The 20,740-nt window shown below is 38.2% G+C and overlaps 2 protein-coding genes across 4 annotated transcripts; one reads left to right on the top strand and one right to left on the bottom strand.

The window, feature by feature from the left end:
• The first annotated feature begins 6,652 nt into the window (after positions 1–6,652).
• LOC125261048 (gastrula zinc finger protein XlCGF8.2DB-like) lies at positions 6,653–19,872 on the top strand. Of its 3 annotated transcripts, XM_048179595.1 has the most exons (4): positions 6,653–6,711; positions 15,330–15,560; positions 17,716–17,748; positions 18,173–19,872. In XM_048179595.1, the coding sequence occupies exon 4, from the start codon at positions 18,178–18,180 to the stop codon at positions 19,000–19,002; it is 825 nt and encodes a 274-aa protein (XP_048035552.1). In that variant the 5' UTR covers positions 6,653–6,711; positions 15,330–15,560; positions 17,716–17,748; positions 18,173–18,177; the 3' UTR covers positions 19,003–19,872. The 3 variants fall into 3 exon arrangements, with proteins under 3 accessions (XP_048035552.1, XP_048035550.1, XP_048035553.1); XM_048179593.1 differs by lacking the exon at positions 17,716–17,748; XM_048179596.1 differs by lacking the exons at positions 6,653–6,711; positions 15,330–15,560 and having other exon boundaries at positions 16,947–17,748.
• On the bottom strand, positions 10,602–12,830 carry LOC125261030 (E3 SUMO-protein ligase ZBED1-like). The gene is made up of 2 exons (XM_048179572.1): positions 11,826–12,830; positions 10,602–11,465 (listed from the first exon to the last, which is right to left on the bottom strand). The coding sequence occupies exons 1-2, from the start codon at positions 12,828–12,830 to the stop codon at positions 10,602–10,604; spliced, it is 1,869 nt and encodes a 622-aa protein (XP_048035529.1).
• Positions 19,873–20,740: the final 868 nt, after the last annotated feature.

Here is a 20,740-nt window from a genome sequence, read left to right as displayed (position 1 = left end):
CTGCTGCTCAATAAACATTTATGATTATTTTCAATGTTGAAAACAGTTGTGTACTTTTTTTTCAGGATTCCTTGATGAATAGAAAGTTCAAAAGAACAGCATTTATCTGAAATACAAAGCTTCTGTAGCATTATACACTACCGTTCAAAAGTTTGGGGTCAGTAAGAATTTTTATTTTTATTTTTTTGAAAATAAATTAAAGAAATGAATACTTTTATTCAGCAAGGATGCATTAAATCAATCAAAAGTGGCAGTAAAGACATTTATAATGTTACAAAAGATTAGATTTCAGATAAACACTGTTCTTTTGAACTTTCTATTCATCAAATAATCCTGAAAAAAAATATTGTACACAAATATTTTGTACAATTGTACACATTAAATGTTTCTTGAGCAGCAGATCAGCATATTAGAATGATTTCTGAAGGATCATGTGACACTGAAGACTGGAGTAATGATGCTGAAAATTCAGCTTTGATCACAGGAATAAATTACTTTGTGAAATATATTCAAATAGAAAAGAGTTATTTTAAATTGTAATAATATTTCACAATATTACTGTTTTTTACTGTATTTTTAATTAAATAAATGTAGCCTTGGTGAGCAGACGAAACTTCTTTTAAAAACATTAAAAATCTTAGTGATCCCAAACTTTTGGACTGTACTGTATAGTCATTCTGACCCTTTGTTCCTACACGTATGCAACTCAAAGGTGTTCTTTTTCCCAAGACTACTTATAGCTCTTTAAGTTAAAGTCTAACCCACCCCAGGAGAGTTTAACCTTGAAGAGTTAAGGAGAAGTGTAAATGTGCCCAGGAAAAGGAATGTGTTATTCTTACACTCTGTGGTTTCCAAGTGAAGCTGTCATGACTGTTTGAATCTTTCTTTAAAGAAATAAAACGTTAAAAGACTCTTGGGTCTGAGTTTGTTTCTTACACAGTGAGTTGCTGTCGATTTTTGCCACAACAGAAGGAAAGCCTGGGTAAAGTCAGCAATCATCATCTGAGAGACGAAATCAATCTATGTGTATGTGCCATTTATACACAATACACTCGCAAAAACTATGTATATTCATAATGATAGCTATAATAATAATTTCTTATATTTAGAGTTATTAACAATAACAATGTATTTCAATGATTTAACATCCTCCATATCCCTTTTGAAACGATTTGGTCGCTTTTGTGTCCTTTTCTTGATCATTTGGGAGTCTCCATCAGTTTCAACATTAGAGAGCTCCTCAGCACGCTTCAGGTATTTCAGGGCTTTCTGATCATTTGATAAAAGACAAAATTATGATTAAATGATCATGTATATGTAAGCCAGTATTGTTGTGTACTTGCTTTAGATTGCAGTGTTGTTGCCACTCATTTACAACACTAACAATCTGAATTAAACATAACGGTGAAAAGGCAGGTCTAAATTTTCACTTGTTGCAGGGCTTAAAGGGTTAACATTCATCCAAAAATTAATTTCATCATTTACTTGCCCTCATGCCGTTTCAAACCTGTAAGACTTTCATTCATCTCTGGAACACAAATAAAAGATATTTTTGATGAAATCTGAGAGATTTTTGTCCCTCCATAGACACGACTAAAAATTTGACACTTCAAAAAGCTGATAAAGAGATCATAAAACTAATACATATGAACTCAGTGGTTTAGGCCCAGTTTTCTGAAGAGACATGATTGCTTTATATCAGGGGTCATCAACTATATTTGTCCAAGGGCCAGAATTTTTCTCTGCAGACACTGTAAGGGCCAGATACTCGTAATATAAAATAAAATTCGAATTGTATCCTAATATGTTATTATTTGATATACTAATTCTAATTCCAAATTTATTTTATTTTTTACATATTACCTGTACTGCAGCAAGCCACCAGGGGGCGATAGCGATATTTTAGGCTTCATATTTGTGAGGCTGTCAAGCTGTCCATCACTGTCACGCAATTGTGCGCTAATCCCAGGCAAGGAAAATTTTGACATTTGTGAAAAAATGAGCACGTGAAACAATAAAAGATGTTCAATGAGAGAACGCGTTTATCGTCATTCTTGACTGAAGGCAGGCTATGGCACAAGCTACTTTTCAGAAGGGTTTTTTTTTTCGTTAGATTTAAAAATAAATAAATATGGAACGGACCCGAATATTCAAATATTCGTTCGGTGGGTTGGTATTCGATTTGAAAATTTGACATTCGAATATTTTTTTATTTTTATTTTTTGCACACCTGGGTATCCCCCGCGAAACGATTCTCATTCCCCCTTGAATAAGGCCGGCGACACACTGGCTGCGTGAGCGTCTCAGCTGCATGGCGTGTCCGTTTTTATTTCGGCTCCCATATTTAACAGGTTGGAGTTTGCGCACTGAGACACGCGTCTCAGGCGCGCTCGAGCCACGCGGAAAACGCGTGCATGCCAGAAATAGAACCGACGCGTGTTCCAGCAACGGGAGTGTTCAGAACAGCGGAGTTTGTATGGACCGAAGTGCATGTCTGAGCTTGTGTTTTGTTGCTTTGACACTGTGGAAAATACAATAATAGAAACAAAATGTATTAGCATTTTTACCCGTTATTATCAATCTAAATTAATCTCGTTTTTAATTTAACTTAATTTCGTTTTTCTTTATTTAAATTTCATTTTTCTTTATTTAAATTTCGTTTTTCTTTATTTAAATTTCGTTTTTGTTTATATAAATTTCGTTTTTTCTTTATTTAAATTTCGTTTTTTCTTTATTTAAATTTCGTTTTTCTTTATTTAAATCTACCCTTACTGTGCCAATTTGTTAGTCAGAAAAATATTAGACTACCTTAAAAGTATTGCTTAATTTAACAGACCTGTGTGTGTGCGTTTTATATCACTAGTGCAGTGTCCGTTCTCGGAGCATAAGCCCTGCCCGCGTGAGGTGTGCCGCTTCCCGCTCGCGCTGTTCTGACTGTAGTTTACTAAAAGTTTATTAATTCTGAATGTGTCGCGTCTCGCGTGTCCATCTATATTGCACCAAATGCGACACTGCACTGCCTTGTGAAGTCGATTGGATGAACGGTTCTCGAAATAATAAAAATGCAAACGGACATACAGACACAGATTCCTGCCTTTATTAGAGAGAAAAATATGTTCAGCCCCTCTCTCCGAAGAGTCGATGTTCATTACTACCGAAGCTTCGAAGCTCAAAAAATGGTATTCGGACCAGCCCTAAACTTTTTTCCTCTTACACCCAGCCAGCAATGACACGTGGGGCCCAGATGGGTTAACTACGGGTTCCATGGGTACTGTGTGGGCATGGGCTTTGGCTGGGTGAAATCAGCGGGTCCCATGTAGGTTTTGTAGTATGAGTCCAACATAGGAAGCCCATATGAGCTGATTACATGGGCCCCATAAGGGACAGGCATGGGCCAAGTGGGCATGGGTTTGATCTGGGAACACATATATGGGTCTTGAATGGCATATTTATGGGCCAAATGGGCATGGGTTTGAACTGGGAATGCACATATGGGTCCTGCATAGAATTTCTATGGGCCAAGTGGGCATGGGTTTGAACTGGGAACACATATATGGGTCTTGAATGGCATATTTATGGGCCAAATGGGCATGGGTTTGAACTGGGAATGCACATATGGGTCCTGCATAGAATTTCTATGGGCCAAGTGGGCATGGGTTTGAACTGGGAACACATATATGGGTCTTGAATGGCATATTTATGGGCCAAGTGGACATGGGTTTGAACTGGGAACACATATATGGGTCTTGAATGGCATATTTATGGGCCAAGTTGACATGGATTTGAACTGGGAATGCACATATGGGTCCTGCATAGAATTTCTATGGGCCAAGTGGGCATGGGTTTGAACTGGGAACACATATATGGGTCTTGAATGGCATATTTATGGGCCAAGTGGACATGGGTTTGAACTGGGAACACATATATGGGTCTTGAATGGCATATTTATGGGCCAAGTTGACATGGATTTGAACTGGGAATGCACATATGGGTCCTGCATAGAAATTTTATGGGCCAAGTGGGCATGGGTTGAATATACGCATTTGAATAATACGCATATTGCTGAGTGACACGTGAGCCTTGCTTATCGTGGACGCTTGCACACACTAATGTCCCTGTGTGCTCTGCACTCATACACATGCACACAGACACACGCACACACACACACACACACTTAGTGTCATGTAAGCTGGTTATTTGATGTTAAATGGTTACTTATCTTTTTATTGAAAGCTCCTGTTGAACACTGATTTGCTCAATTTTTGTCTAATTTCATTAAGGTCTTGCCAGCCAGAAGACAGGAGCCAACCAGACAGGAGCCAGCCAGACAGGAGGAGGTGTACCCTGTTGTTCATAAATATGGCGTAAGTTTCCATACATCGACCTTAAAGTTTCCTTTAAATGCTCCTGATATGTTACAAGACGTTGACAAATTATGTTAATTTCAAATGGTTATGACTTATATCACAGTAGTTTAACCAGGATATTCTCATTTCAAAAGCAGAGGTGCAGCCCACAACTGATATTACATTTGATATTTGATGAAAGTTCCCAATCAGGGAGAGGAGGGCTCTAAAGTATTCAGAATTTGGGTGGATATTTTATTTAACCCATTTTGCCCATTTTTATCAATTTCTTACACGAAGGGTTTTTCCTCCATAGAGATTTCGGTGGCGGCCGCCACCACGTTATTTCTTGCCGCCACCGCCTCACGATGAGGAAATCCAAAAATAAATACTTCAAGCGCTGTCTGTCGGGTGCGCTGGTTTTTCTTATTCTGTGCGACCCATGCTATTTCTGGATCTTACAGTTACGCTAGCACCCCCCCACCGTCGTAGCTATGATCGCTCCGCGAGGGTTACCGCCACTCTCCTTTTTTGGCCAAGGAAAAACCCTGATATTGCTCAATTAAACATGATTGTAGTATCAGTTCTGGCCACAATCTTACATATGACTCCTTTAAACAGACCATCACAGATTAGGGATGTGTCACGATCTTTGGATATTGGAATATATTATTATTAATTATTATTAAAGATCATTTTTGTTGTTCAATTTAATATATTTCTTGCAGTTCAAAGCATCAAGTGTCTTGTATTTATCTTGTACTTATATTCATTCTTCGTTTTTAATTTTTCTTAGATTGTTTCCTTAAATGAATGGTTGGGCTTACCCAATTATGAATTTAATTATGAATTACCATTAATTATGAATTGCCCAGTTAGGACCAACATAAGATCCTTACAGAACCCACTTTAAGCCCATATGGGCATTCACGGTTGAATCCTGGTGCAAGCCCACTTTAAACCCCTTTAGGCAGGTGGGGCCCAAATGGGTCTGACACAAATTGCCCGGTTAAGACCCACATAAGACCCTTACAGATCCCACTTAAAACCCACCTGGGCATCCATGGCTGGCCCCCATGTGGATCCCGGGTGCAAGCCCACTTTAAACCCCTTCAGACTGGTGGGCCCCAAATGGGTCTGACATGAATTGCCCAGTTAGGACCCACATAAGACTCTTACAGATACCATTTAAAGCCCATCTGTGTAGCCATGTTGCAAAGCCCACTTTGGACCCCTTTGGGCAGGTGGGGCCCAAATGGGTCTGACATGAATTGCCCAATTAAGACCCATGCAGTACCCTTACAGGTCCCACTTTTAGTATGTCTGGGCTTCCACGGCTTGCCCCAATGTGGATCCCGGGTGCAAGCCCATAATGGGCCCCACATTTGCCGCCCATGAAGCCCTCATCTGGGCCCCACATGTCATTGCTGGCTGGGCAAGGCTATTCCTGAATTCAGTATTATTCTGGGGGCCGGATGGAAATCTCTGGCGGGCCGGATTTGGCCCGCGGGCCGCCAGTTGATGTTGCATGCTTTATATGATAAACAGACAGGGCTGGGAAGGTCACTTTTAAAATGTATTTCACTACAGATTACAAAATACATGCTTTAAAAAGTAATTTGCAACATATTTTGCTAGATTACCCATCTTTTGTTACTTAATCTAAATACTTTAGAATACTTTGGAATACTAATAAGTAGCCTATGTAACACAAAAAAGGTAGGCGAATTTTTATCTCACAATTCTGATTTTTTTGTTAGAATAGTGTGATATAAAGTTGCAATTACGAGTTATAAAGTCAGATTTGTGAGAAACTTGCAATTTACCAGAAAAGTCAGAATTGCAAGAAAAGAAATCAGAATTGAGATACAAACTTGAAACTGCAAGAAAAAAATTCTGAATTGTGTGATAACTGACTATTGCAAGTTTATATCACAATTCTGACTTAAAATGTTGTTAAAATTATTAAAATGTTTTCATAATCTGCAAGGGGTGGGTATGAATATGAGCAGAACTGTAGCTTGAGATGCTTTTGCAGACTGTCAGAATTGGATAATCTCCAACTGCTGTTTACATTAACTGCTGTCACAGTTTGCATTAATGTTTAAATTACATCAAAATTCAAATTATTTACTTTTGTAATCTAAAATGCTTTTTGGATATAACTTGATCACCACGCATTTAAAATGTAACTGTACTGAAATACAGTTACTAAAAAATTTATTACTTCAACAATAAGCTTTTATTATTTCATTTTTTTTTTTTTTAATAAAACTGATAAATGGGTCTTTTATTTTGGAATGCAGGTTGGACGTCATAAGGATGCGCCGCGCAGCTGCTCTGTTGTGATTCGGCCTGAAGAAAGGTTTGTGTTTTTAATCATAAAAAGTGTTTATATCTATGCAGAACTCTCTGATAATTGTACAGTTTTATCTGAATTGGAAAACGCCATGCTGTTGTGAACATAACATTGTAATGCTTTATCTAACGCGTTATTTCTGTGAGTAAAGCGCATCAGTAACAAAAGATTCGCTTCAAAATATATCAGTGAATCAGTTTAACACGAGTGCAATATGTGATATTTCTACTTTGAGTTTATTTACTCATTTATTTAATTATTAACTGACTATCGCGGGAAAAGAGGTCGCTGTCCATAATTTTCCTGGTTTTATTAAGCATTTTATTTCGTTGCATTAAAATGATTTATTCAAAGATTTATAAACACTATAAATATGTATATTGACATCCATATAGTGTGTTCGAGGAAGAGAACAGAGAGAGAGGAAAATACACGCTCAATAAGGATGTATTAAAAACAACACACCTGTTATTTCCTAACACACCTGTGTGTCTAGTTCAGGACAGCACATTTTGTGTTAGTTTTAACTAATCCAGTGTGTTATTCTTCTTCACACAGACAATGTGTTAAAATATTTAACACACAAATAATGTGCCATAAATCACACAGGTTTGTGTCAGATGTGCTTTAACCAGCTAACTACATGAATGCAATACAAATATAAAAAAAAAAAAAAAAAAAAAAAAAAAAGTATTTATTAACTTGACTGGTTCATTAACATGAAGTCAATATTCACATATCACAAGTCATTCACCAATGAAAAAGAGGGATAAGTTACTTCAAAATGTTTTGAGAAACTGTGAAAATCCCATACCAAAGAGTTTTTTTTAGTTTCTAATTCAAAATGAATCCACTTACCTGACATGTGAGCATTCATGTGGTTTACCGATGAAAAAGAGTCACTCAACAACTTGCTAAGTTGAGTGTTGGAGTTTGGGTTCTTTGCCGCTGTCGCCTTTGGCTTGCTTGGTTGGGGACACTTGACATTTGATATTCAACAGTGCTTTGATCTGCCTGCATTGACACTATTCTTTAATAGCTGCTGTGCAGCCAAAATTATGTACCAGTTATCACTGTAAAGCTGCTTTGACACAATCTGCATTGTAAAAAGCGCTATAGTGACTTGACTGAGTGAGGTTTAGACATCAATGTGATTGGATGACTAATAACACTTTTAGTGTTATTCTCAACTCTGTTGTTTTTCTTTACTTTTTTTTTTTATACAGACGTTCAACAAAAAATGTAAAAGAAGTCTCTTCTGCTCACCATCCTGTTCTTTTGATCTTTCTATTCATCAAATAGTCCTGAAAAATAAAATTGTACCCAACTGTTTTCAACATTGATAATAATCAGAAATGTTTCTTGAGCATCAAATCAGCATATTAGAATGATTTCTGAAGGATCATGTGACACTGAAGACTGGAGTAATGATGCTGAAAATTCAGCTTTGATCACTGGATATAAATTATATTATACAATATAATAAATTGTAAAAATATTTTACAATATTACTGTTTTTGCTATATTTTGGATCAAATAAATGCAGCCTTGAGGTTAAGAAGAAAAAATAAAAACGATTTATTGCAATACTCCTTTATTTTACTTAAAAGCAAAGAAAAGTCCACTAGTTTCTAGTGTATTGTATAATATAAAATAATTTTTTATTTTAAAATTAACACTGACATCTCACAGCTGCTGGTAGCCCATGTACAAACTGGTGAACACATAAATTCCTAAATTTTGAAAATAAACATACAAGAAGTTAGTAAACATAAATGTTCAATGTTCAATTTATTTATATAGCACATTTAAAAACAATCGTAATTGACCAAAGTGCTTCACAAAATCCAACAGAAAAAAAAAAAAACTGATTATTATACAGACAATAATTTTACACAAAGTGCAAACAAAATAACCAACAGGTCAAGATATCAAAGCTCAACTAGAATTGAAAGCCAGAGCATAGTAATGCGTCTTAAGCAAGGACTTGAAAGTTTCAATAGTCTGAGCTTTTCTTACATAAATTGGTAGACTATTCCATATATTAGGAGCAGCCACTGCAAATGCTCTGTCACCTTTGTTTTTTAGCCTAGATCTCGGCACATCGAGGAGCATCTGGTCAGAAGACCTCAGTACCTTGGCAGGTGTGTGGACATGTAGAAGCTCCGTCAAATATGAAGGCGACAACCCACTCAAACTTTTAAAAACAATTAAATGCAATTTTAAATTTAATTCTAAAACAAACAGGAAGCCAGTGAAGTGAGGCCAATACCGGTGTAATATGTTCACGTTTTTTGGTCCCGGTTAGAAGTCGAGCTGCTGCGTTCTGTACTAACTGTAGCCGTCGGAGTGATGACCGGCATACAAAGAGTTACAGTAGTCTAATCGCGACATAATAAAAGCATGTATGACTCTTTCAAAGTCTTTACGTAGCATGTATTTCTTGACCTTAGCCAGAAGTCTCAAGTGGAAGAAGCTAGTTTTAACAACTGAACTAATCTGTTTATCAAATTTAAAAGCACTATCAAAAATTACACCCAGATTCCTGGTAAAAGGTCGAATATGGGAACATAGAGTACCAAGAGCATCTGCACAATCACTTACATGTCCCGCACGACCAAACACAACAATTTCAGTCTTTTTGTCATTAAGACATAAAAAATTCTGATCCAACCAAATTTTGAGATCACTCAAACAGTCTAACAAAGGTTGGATATTGTTCTTCTCATTGGTTTTTACAGGCAAATAGATTTGTACATCATCTGCAAAACAGTGGAAAGAAACGTTATGTTTTTTAAAAATGGACCCTAAGGGCAGCATGTACAGGGAAAAGAGCATTGGTCCCAGAATGGAACCTTGAGGAACCCCACAAGAAAGAGGTGCAGCAGATGAAAAGCAATTCCCAAGGTGGACAGCAAAACTCCTATCTGTCAAATATGATTTAAACCATTTCAGAGCCGTACCCGTAACGCCAACACTTTGTTCGAGTCGGGATAAGAGGATAGAGTGGTTTACAGTGTCGAAAGCAGAAATCAAATCTAAAAGGACTAAAACAGCTGATTTTCCTGAATCAACTGCTAAGAGAAGATCGTTATATACTCTTAGAAGGGCGGTTTCAGTACTATGGCGAGGTTTAAAACCAGACTGGAACTTTTCATAAATGCAAAAATCATCAAGAAATGATTGCAGTTGATTAAAAACTACCTTCTCCAAGACTTTAGATAAAAATGGGAGTTTAGAAATGGGTCTAAAATTAGATAAAACCGAATGATCCAGATTTTTCTTTTTTAAGAGGGGTTGCACGATTGCATGTTTAAAAGCTACGGGAACACACCCTGAACTAAGAGATGCGTTAACCAAGCTTAAAATACTGGGACCAACAATGTTAAAAACATCTTTGAGTAATCGGGCAGGGATACTATCCAACAGGCAGTTTGTAGGGCGGAGCTGTGTAACTAGGGCTGTCGCGGTTAAGAAATTTCCCTTGCGGTTATTATGGGTGGCTCAATAGCGCGATAGGCGGTATTACCGGCGTTTTTTTTTTTTTGTTTGTTTTTTTTTTTTTAAACAAACCTAATTTTACAGCATACAAAGCTCTATTGTTGAGTTATTATGTGTCATTGTTGCTTTTTAACTGACAGAGACACATTTTAAAACATTTTGTTTTATTGTTAAATCCAAAACAGCAACAAGAACTTGCCTTTTCCCATTTAAAAAATAAAAAATAAAAGAAACCAAAGAACTCTAAAGTATCACATGAAAACAAGCAATAAGAAAATGCCTTTTCCAATTTGAAAAACGAAGGAAATCTAAAGTATCACATTAAAACAACGTGTAGGCCTATGTGAAAATACAGAGAATAAACGAAACATTACTTAAGTGTTAACTAATGTGATTTAGACCTCGGTTATCATGTCCTTGTTTCGCGCTAGGAAAACCAACATATTAACCTTATGTGGTTTCAGGGAGGATCGCATGGGGGTAACAATATTCCCCGCGGCACTGAAAACCCTTTCCGACGGTGTGCTCGTTGCACAAATACACATGTATTTGCGCGCGACTTTGGACAGCAGCGGAAATCTAGACTGATTATCGCGCCACCAGGACAGTGGATTCGCGTTGGAGTCGATGCACTCTTCTTGCAGATAGCGCATGAGCTCGTTATCTGCTCGCGCTCTCTTGGGTATGGGCGCTGACGCGGAGGTTGCCCGTGACTTCAGTAGGTCTCCAAGAGTCTTTTTCTTTACTGGTGGTGGCACCATCATTTGCCCTTCTTCTCCAACCACTGACGCACTGGTCTCCTCGTCCTCCACTCCCATCATCTCTTCAATGAGTGCAGATTTTGTCTCCGTGTCATTTATATGATCGCCCTTATAGCGAGGATCTAAACAACAGGCCTTTTCCAAAAGTTTTTGTAAGGCAGCTGGTTCGTACTTCCCCTGTAGAACACTACACATTTTGTGCTTTATGTTTGATGTTAAGGTGGTATCCTCGTTTGATGGTTTAAGAATATCTTCAGTGAGGAGTTTCAGGACAGGTTTCACTGAAGACACTGTAACGTAGCTCTCGCCAGACAGCAGATCCGTAAACTCAGCCGCGGGTTTAAGCGCTGCATTCACAGACTCAAGGACAGCGATGTCCTGCCAGCTTGGATTTAGATGGTGGTGTCTCCGATCATCCAGAACTCTTCTGATAGCCGGGATTTGTTCCAAAACCCTTTCCACCATTTTCTGTTTGGTGCCCCATCTTGTAGCGCAGTCCTGAACAGAATTGGCCGTTAAATCATTGAATAGAAATTAGCCAATGACAACAAATCTATAATTATCCTACCAAAATAAATTATAGGCTACATTTTAAATTAGGCTATTTATTCGTTTCAATATATATTTTTTTATCCCAACTGCAAAAGAATAAGAATTCTTTAAATGTGCACAGATAGATATGGGCGTTACATTGATCTGAAATTAGCCTAAATATGTTTTTTTTTTCAATATACCCTTTGAAATAATTTTCCTCTCAAAATATTTATTTTAATTTGTTTAATTTTTATAATTCATTCATATTTAATTTTTATTTATTGCCTAATAACATGATCGTTTAACCTACATTATATAACTTACCAGTATGAGGCCATGCTGAGGAATTTGAAGTTCCGCTTGTGCTTTCGCTAGATCTCTTCTCTTCAACCAGCTCTGAGAAAATGTACTGACCAATGTGTGGCACAGGCCCATTGCTCGGGTTGTGCTGTCCTTTACGCTTGCCATTGCATTTGTGACTGCCAAATGTAAATTGTGACCAAAACAGTTCAGCCACCGCCAGTTCAACTTTTTGACTGCTGCAACAATGTTGGCTCCGTTGTCTGTAGTAATGCATGACAGCTTCTTCTCATCCAGGGACCACTCTTCAAATGCGTGCCGGAGAGCATCCGAAATATTGTCGGACGTGTGGTTTTCGGGCATAAACACGGTTTCGAGGCAGCGTGATTTCAGAGTCCATTCCATGCTGAGATAATGAACCGTTAGACTCATATAAGGAGTCATATTGACACTTGACCACATATCCGTTGTGGCAGAAAAGTAGTCGACATTCATGAGCTCGCTTTTGATAGCTGACTTTACCGTGCTGTACATTTTCGGCACAGCTGTTTCTGAAAAGTAGGTTTTACCCGGCAACTCGTACTGCTTATCAAATTTTTGAAGCATTGATTTGAATGCTGGTTTCTCCACCGTGTTGAATGGAACCATCTCCTTAACAAGATACAGCGTAACAGCGGCTGTAAGGCACTTATGCCTATTACTTTCACGGCTGTATTTTACAGATTTCGCAAAGGCTTCAGCTACTCCTAACTGTCGGCTGGTAACGTTACTGGCCTCAGCTGTTCTTTTTGATGTTGCTCCGCGACCTGATGCTTGAGGGGGCAGCTGCGCTTCAATGGCTGGATGACAGTTAGCGAGATGACACCTCAAATTAGATGTATTGCCGCGTGTCACAGGCACCTTTTTGCAGCAAATTTTGCATATTGGCTCATCTAAATTCGCTGGCTCGCCTTTTTCATTGGGTTGAAAGCCGAAATGTTCCCAAACTGGCGACGTGACATTAGGTTTTGGGACGAGAGCGCCTGCCATGGTTTCAGTAGGCCTATTCAAAATAGGAAACGAAACACCGGATACAAACAGTTCGCGGGAAAATGACAATCGTAACACACTTGAATCATTATTAATTTATTCAACATTAAATGCACAGTGACAATTTGTAAATCAAGAAGGCCAGTCTCAAAAAAAACAAAAAAACAAAAAAAAACAACTGAACACTGCGGTTGCCGCGGTTTCTGCGGTTTCTTTCTTTCCTCTGCGGTTGGCTTGTCAATAGCGCGGTATTACAATATTGCGGTTACCGCGACAGCCCTATGTGTAACTATGTCAGAGAGAACATGTAAAGTGACTGGGTCAAACTGTTGGAAGGCAGCTTTGCATAAAGATGGAACCAAGGGGTCACTAGTAAATGTAGGTGATGAGAAACTCAGGCCAGCAATTTTTTCTATGAAATATTTCAGAAAATTTTCACACAACAAAGTGGATGGCACAACACAATCTGTTTCACAAGGGTTAACAAGAGAGTTAAACACTTTAAAAAGAACCTGAGGCCTCTGATTATTATTAGCAACCAGGTGAGATAAAAAATTTGTTTTAGCGGATTTAACCGCTCCCTGGTATGTATGTAATGTGGTGTTTAAAATTTGAAATGACACTTGAAGTTTGTCCTTTTTCCACTTTCTCTCAGCTGTTCTACAGGCCCGTCTGAGAGAGCGGGTATGGTCATTTAACCAGGGTTCAGATAGTGTTTTAGTGCGTTTTTCCCTTAGTGGGGCAACAACATCTAGTATTTCAGAACAGGTAGAATCAAAGAGGTTTGTGAGTTCATCCACATCAAGAATACAGTCTTCAAGATTGTACAGCACTGAGTCTTTAAAAGCAACAGAAAACTGTGAGGCAGTTTGAGGGTTAATAGAACGCACACTGCGTGCTGGAGCAACATTCAAAGTGTACGGACAGGGAACTACTATAGTAAAAACAATGGGTAGATGATCCGACATACCAGTGTCACATATTTCACTAACGGCAACATCTAAGCCATATGACAGTATGAGGTCCAAAGTATGACCTTTTTCGTGTGTCGGACCAGTGACGGACATAAATTGACCATTTCAAATAAACATAAGTTACTTCAGTAAACATAAGTCATGTTGGAAGTGTTTCCATTTGAATTGTCTGCAAGCATTGTTTTACACGTGTAGCCTGTCATTTTTTTGTTTACCGTTTTTTCTTCCTCGGCATTATACCAAAGTCCCTTTAAGACAAGTCATTTCACTCGACGGCCATCTTTGAAACGCCTCTCGGGCATCCAAGTGCAGCTCCGATGTCTTTGAATGGGAAACATCAAATTCTCCAAAACTGTTTACCAAGCTTTCGATTAAATTTAATATTTGAAATCACCAATGAAATCTGACAACAACTGTCTTATAATTAAATTTTTTTTTCCAAATGCTGGAATCATGACAAAAAACCTGTACTTTTTAGGCTGGATCAAGATAATGCGCATGCGCAGACCTAAATGCGCATCTCTTGTGCCTCATTTCGGAGACGCGCGTCTGACTGTTTCTATAGAAACCGGTGCTTCTAACGGCCACTGCAGTGACGCGATGATTTTATCAGTCAGCGATTGGCTCTTATTTAGAAGGCGGGACTTATTCCGCCATATTGCGCGTTACACTTTCTCCCATTCAAAACAATACGAGTGACGCGTCTTGTGTTATTCTATAGTCTTGATTATACTCAACGGCAAAACTGAAATGTCTCCACACCACGGATTTGAAAGACGCCGGCGCTTCCTCGTACTGTAGCCTCACTTCACCGCCACTCGCCATGTTAAAGTGTGGAATGATGGTTCAGCGCCCCCTAACTTTAGAGCATAGTGATTGAATATTTACTCGCGGGGAGGAGTACTTGTAGACTTACAGGCACACACAAACAGTCAATTCGGAGAGAAATAAAACACACATAAATTATTTAAACGTAAAACCGACAAAAACGCAATTCACAAGCACGTATTGAACCGTGGATGTTGTACCGAACGGTTCAATATTATATTGAGAATTGTGGCATCCCTAGACTATACCATCTCCGATTTTCTTTTCTTGATAGTTACGAGCAATTCATCATATGGTCTGATGGCTTGATTGATCGTATGCCGAACTTTGTTGTTTGTGACCTTTTGCGTATAGGTTCGATACACATTATTGCCATATACAGCCATCATCAGAAGCTGATCACTCCTCTCTTTCCTCTACGTAATTAAAGCTGCGACCGTGAAGTGCATGAAGTGTCCAACATACCACACTTCATATTTCATATGCATACTTACAGGCCTATAGAATGGTGCGTAAACAAATTTATGAGGAAAAACTGTAAAAAACAAATCACCTCCGTAGCAGTTTCCAAGTGATCAAGGGCTTAGTTTGTTCGATTTAAACACATTTTAAAGATTTCTGCCCACTTGTGCAACGTTTTATTGAGATTTAGTTTGGATGTATATTTCTTTTTGTTAATTATTCTCGTCTTAAACAGGACAAGCACACAAACTCCGGGTGAAGCGACTGAGATCCATGCAACACCCTATTATAAAGATGGCGTTTATTAAAGAGGAGAGTGAAGACATGAAGATTGAAGAAGTATTCAGTTTGAAACAAGAAGATACTGAGGAACAAACAAAGATGGCATTTATTAAAGAGGAGAGTGAAGACATGAAGATTGAAGAATCATTCAGAGTGAAAAAAGAAGAAACCGAGGAACAAACAGGTTGTTTTCATTCTTAAAATTGATTTCGGTCATTTGATCCTTATTAAAATGAAATGAGTGATATTTTTGAAGAGTGTCCTGATATAAAAGTGGTTTTATATGACATGGGTTTCATAGTATGTGTATTGGAGCAGGGTTGGAACTAAAGGTGCGTTCACGCCATGTTGTTATTACTGCATTTACATCTAAGAGCTCGTTATTACAGCTTTTAGGGTACAGCTTTTTTCGTGAGAGCTCTTACTTGGACTGCTGCAGATTCATTTAGTCGGTGTTAGTGGTGCCATAGAAACACATAGTTCCCAGTCTGAGGATGTGAACAGTTCTGAATATATCCCCATGTTTTGTCATCTTGAGGCTACAGAAGTTACAACATGATGTGAAATCAGCTTTCACACTGGCAACGTTTGTTGCGTGTAGCTAAACCACAACTTGCGACAATACAGAGGAGTATTGTCCATTCTGTCACGTTTTCCTGTTGTTCTCTTTCGGCCACTGTCTGTCATGGCTTTGATTTATGATGGGCAGATCAGATCTAATGTCACCTGAATCTGCTGTTAAAAAAACCAATCATCCACCCACACCTTTGATTTTCTCTGATTTAGAGATCTGCAGCCGATCGTCATGTTACAATTAATCAAATTTTTGTTATTTGGTAACATGTAACACAGTAGGCTGCTTTTAAACAAATCTTTAATTGACAATTTACAATTGTTTAATCAGTTCATTCACCAAACAGATGGCATAATCATTTATAAATTCTAGGAAATAAATGATCTTCCTGGCCAAGAAAGAATAACTTTTTCCTATTTTATGCAGTAATAGCAGGGTAATAGCATGTCGCAAAATCAAAATGTTTCAGCGACTTGAATTGTGAGCGGCAAACACAGAGACAGTAAAGTTTGGATATAATGGTTTAATAACTATTGGAAAGCTACAACTAAACTAAACAAAGATTATATACAGAATAAAGCAAAGAGAGAGAAGAGAAAAGAATGGCAAACTTAACCACAACTTCGAAATGCATCTAAAATACTTACTTTGGTTTTTAGATGCTGAAACATACGGAAGAGGATTAGGGCCAAGCAATAATAAAAAATAAAACCATCTCGAAATTAAAGTTGTTAAATTTCGAGAAAAAAGTCGAGATAAAATGTTGAGAATAAAGTCATTAAATTATGAGAAAAAAGTCGTTAAATTACGAGAACAAATTTGTTAAATTACGAATTTGTTCTCATAATTTAACGACTTTTTTCTCGTAATTTAATGACTTTATTCGCATAATTTAATGAGTTTATTCTCAACATTTTATCTCGACTTTTTTCTCGAAATTTAACGAGTTTATTCTCAACATTTTATCTCAACTTTTTTCTCGTAATTTAACAAGTTTTTATTCTCAACATTTTATTTCGACTTTTTTCTCGAAATTTAACAACTTTAATCTCGAGATGGTTTTATTTTTTTATTATTGCTTGGCCCTAATCCTCTTCCGTAGAAACAAGTCCAGATGCGAGAGAGTTCAGAGATTCTTGATGATTTTTCTAGGATTGCGCTGAAGCATTTGTTGGGCTTTTCTGGATGCTCCACATTGAACCCAATGAAGTTAACTTGAAGTTAAAGTAGAATAGAAAGGAGTTGAGGAGTCAGGCAGTTTTGCCAAGACCGCGGTTTTCCTGTGGAATTGGGCTACTTTTACGCTGTTCCCGCAAGTTGTTTTTCTTGTCCGCCGTTTGAATCGACCAAACATAATGAGTTATTTAACACCTGAAATGTGAAATTTACCAGTGGGGCCCTGCCAAAAACGCAGATTTTACTCACTGAAGCGAGATTTTTACCGTGGTACATATCCCCCCCCCCTTTCCGAAATGCGATTAGTTGAGGAGCAATTGGGTGGATTTTGATGTGAAAACCTGGAAACCCTGGAGTGGGTGGACAAGTTCACACCCCATTGGTTGTACACCCCCATCATGCTGCCTTCTTGAGCATCAAGTTATGCTTTGTCAGAAATGTCAGCCATTAGTTGTAGGAAAAAGCTAAGACATGGACATTGGCTCTTTAGAGCCCCCTTTTGACTAAAGTCAGTTTTACTGACTGAGTGTCACTGTCCTGCAGAGATTAATTCCATCTCTAATCAAACACATCTGCCTGTATTTTTTAGGCAACCAAGGAGACTTCGTTTAGATGTGTTGAGGTATGTTTGATTACGGATTGGTCTATACCAGGGGTGTCCAAACTCAGTCCTGGAGGGCCACTGTCCTGCAGAGTTTAGCTCCAACTTGCCTCAACACACCTGCCTGGAAGTTTCTAGTATACATAGTAAGACCTTGATTAGCTGGTTCAGGTGTGTTTAATTGGGGTTGGAGCTGAACTTTGCTGGAGAGTTGACCTCCAGGAGCAGAGTTGCCCATCCTTGACCTGAAGTCACCAAACTTGGTACATATATCGTTCTCCTCAAGCCAGATAACTTTCCCTTATTTACCCACTTAAATGCATATGCCAACCGTGTGATCATGGTGTGTATTAATTGAACCTGTTATCACTGTTTCAATCTGATCCTTTACATGTCAAAATGTTTTAACCTGAGGTTAACATGTGTTTGCCTCTTTTGGCCTTAGATCTGATGGTGCTAAAAGAGGAGATTCAAGATCTGAATGAAACTGAAGAGAAACGTCAGTATGAGAAGCATGATTTGACAAGTTGCTCACAGACTGAAAAGTCTTCACCAAAAAGATCTCAAAATACAACAAAAATAAGTTATTTCACCTGCCAACAGTGTGGGAGGAGCTTCACTCAAAAAGGACATCTTAAAACTCACATGAGAATCCACACTGGAGAGAAGCCTTACACATGTCAACAGTGTGGAAAGAGCTTCACACACCAAGGAACCCTTTACACCCACATGAAAGTTCACACTGGAGAGAGCTCTTATGCCTGCAAAATCTGTGGAAAATCCTTGAATCGAAAAGGAAATCTTAAGACTCACATGAGAACTCACACTGGAGAGAAACCTTTCACATGTGATCAGTGTGGAAAATGTTTCACACGTAAAGAAAGCCTTAATAACCATGTGAGGATTCACATAAAAGAGAGCGGTTGTATATGCCATCAGTGTGGAATGAGTTTCACAGACATGAAACAACTAAAGACACATGTAATAACTCACGCCGGAGAGAAGCCTTACATGTGCCATCACTGTGGAATGAGTTGTGCAACCAACACAAACCTTAAAGTCCACGTGAGAATTCATACGGGAGAGAAGCCCTACAGCTGCCAACAGTGTGGAAAGAGCTTCACTAGAAAAGAGTGTCTTAAAGCCCACATGAGAGTTCACACCGGAGAGAAGCCTTACTCTTGCAAAGTGTGTGGAAAGAGTTTCACAAATAAAGGAACCCGTTATAGCCACATGAAAGTTCACAACGGAGGGAAGCGTTTCACATACCTTTAGTGCAAGAAGAGTTTCACACATCAAACAGATACGAAAAGTCATTTGGAAACATTCTGGCAAGACATTGCAGTGTTCGAAATGTAGAAAGAGGTATTTCTGTCAACATTTACTCATGTTGTTCCAAACCTGTAAGACTTTTTCTCATCTTTGGAACATAAATGAAGATATTTTTTGATGAAATCTGAGAGCTTTCTGTCTCTCCATTGACTGCTACATAACTACCACTTTGATGCTTCATAAAAGAGATTGTGATCCATATGAGTTGAGTGGTTTAGTCAAAATTTTCTGAAGAGACTTCATTGCTTTATATGATGAACAGCTTGAATTTAGGCTTTAATTTAGTGGTCTATTTCAGCCTTTCCCCTCTGTTTCGTATTAAACACTGTTCATGGTCATCCAGTTTGAAATGTTGACTACAAACACAATGGTTTTTCAGATTGTCTGCTGCGCCGTTCTCTTTGTATTTACGATTCATAGCAGCTTTTAGCTGTTGCTACAATGCTCTGGATCCTTTAAACTGAAAGGAACTCACTTTCAGTAAACATTTACTCTTTGCATTCTTGCACCCGGGAACAATATGAGTCAACACCATTATGACTGAAAGTTTGCTAAGAGGTGTTTCCTACTAAAGCATGGTGGTATTTTCCAGTTCACAGGATACTTGATGTCAGATTCTTTGGACTTCTTTGGCACAAAACATTTTACTGATATGGGCATACTTAAATTAGGTTGTGCTTAACTTACGGGTTGTTATTTAAGAAGTATTATTTTAGTTTTGATCCAACCCATAGATGTGTGTGTGTGTGTGTAGTGCAAAAAGAACAAATATGCATTTCACTTAAAATAAAGATCCCCTTTATTTATAACCAATGCTAGGAGTTTGTCCTCTGCATTTAACCTATCCAAGTTAGTGCTTACACTTTAGGAGTAGCAAGTAGTGAACACATACTGCAAACCTTGGACTCTTTTCCACACATGGGAAAGACAGATCTTTCAATGTGTCTGTGATGATCACATGCTTGTTCATTTCAGAACTGTTTTTTTTAGAATTTAATGTCTGAACAATCTTGATAGCTTGTACACGTTTACATCTCAAAAAATGTTTTTGCAGGGTTTCAAGAAATAAACACTGCCCAATAAGAACTGATTAATCGAGCAATGATTGAAAATTAGTGATGAACACCTGCTGTTAACAAGCAGAATCACTGAAGGAAAGAGGAAAAAAAGAACTACCCACGCAATCCCAAATCCAATCCTAATACAGATTCAGTTCCTCATTCGACAAGTCCATGGCAGAACATAAGAGTCAAGAATTTGTTGACCTCTGGGAGCGGAACCTCCAACTCCTTGTTATGACTTTAGGGACGAGGACTTTATAAGCTCATTTGATCAAAATATTTTTGATAACATGTTGGCTGAACAGCCTTAGCCATCCAACCTCTAACCGAGACAGTTCGTACCTGTTTGAGATCTTTAACCGCCACCTGGAAGCTCACAGTAATGTTAAGTTTGAGGATACAGCAGTTTACAGCAAAGCTGGGCATACACTGTGCGTGGGCATACGATCTTCCGACCATCAGAATTCATACCATCACCTGTGAGTTTATCTAATTTAGATGCAGTGTTATACGACACGATTTTATGAACTGCCGAATTCCGAAACAGTCGCACAAAAACATGGGAGTCAGAGCAAGAGAGAACTTGCCAAGGAATAAAAAAAGAAAAGGAATGGCCGGGC

This window comes from Megalobrama amblycephala, unplaced genomic scaffold (genome assembly GCF_018812025.1).
Source record: "Megalobrama amblycephala isolate DHTTF-2021 unplaced genomic scaffold, ASM1881202v1 scaffold253, whole genome shotgun sequence".
In the NCBI taxonomy this organism is placed as follows: domain Eukaryota; kingdom Metazoa; phylum Chordata; class Actinopteri; order Cypriniformes; family Xenocyprididae; genus Megalobrama; species Megalobrama amblycephala.
This window is presented reverse-complemented; position numbering and strand designations above follow the sequence as displayed.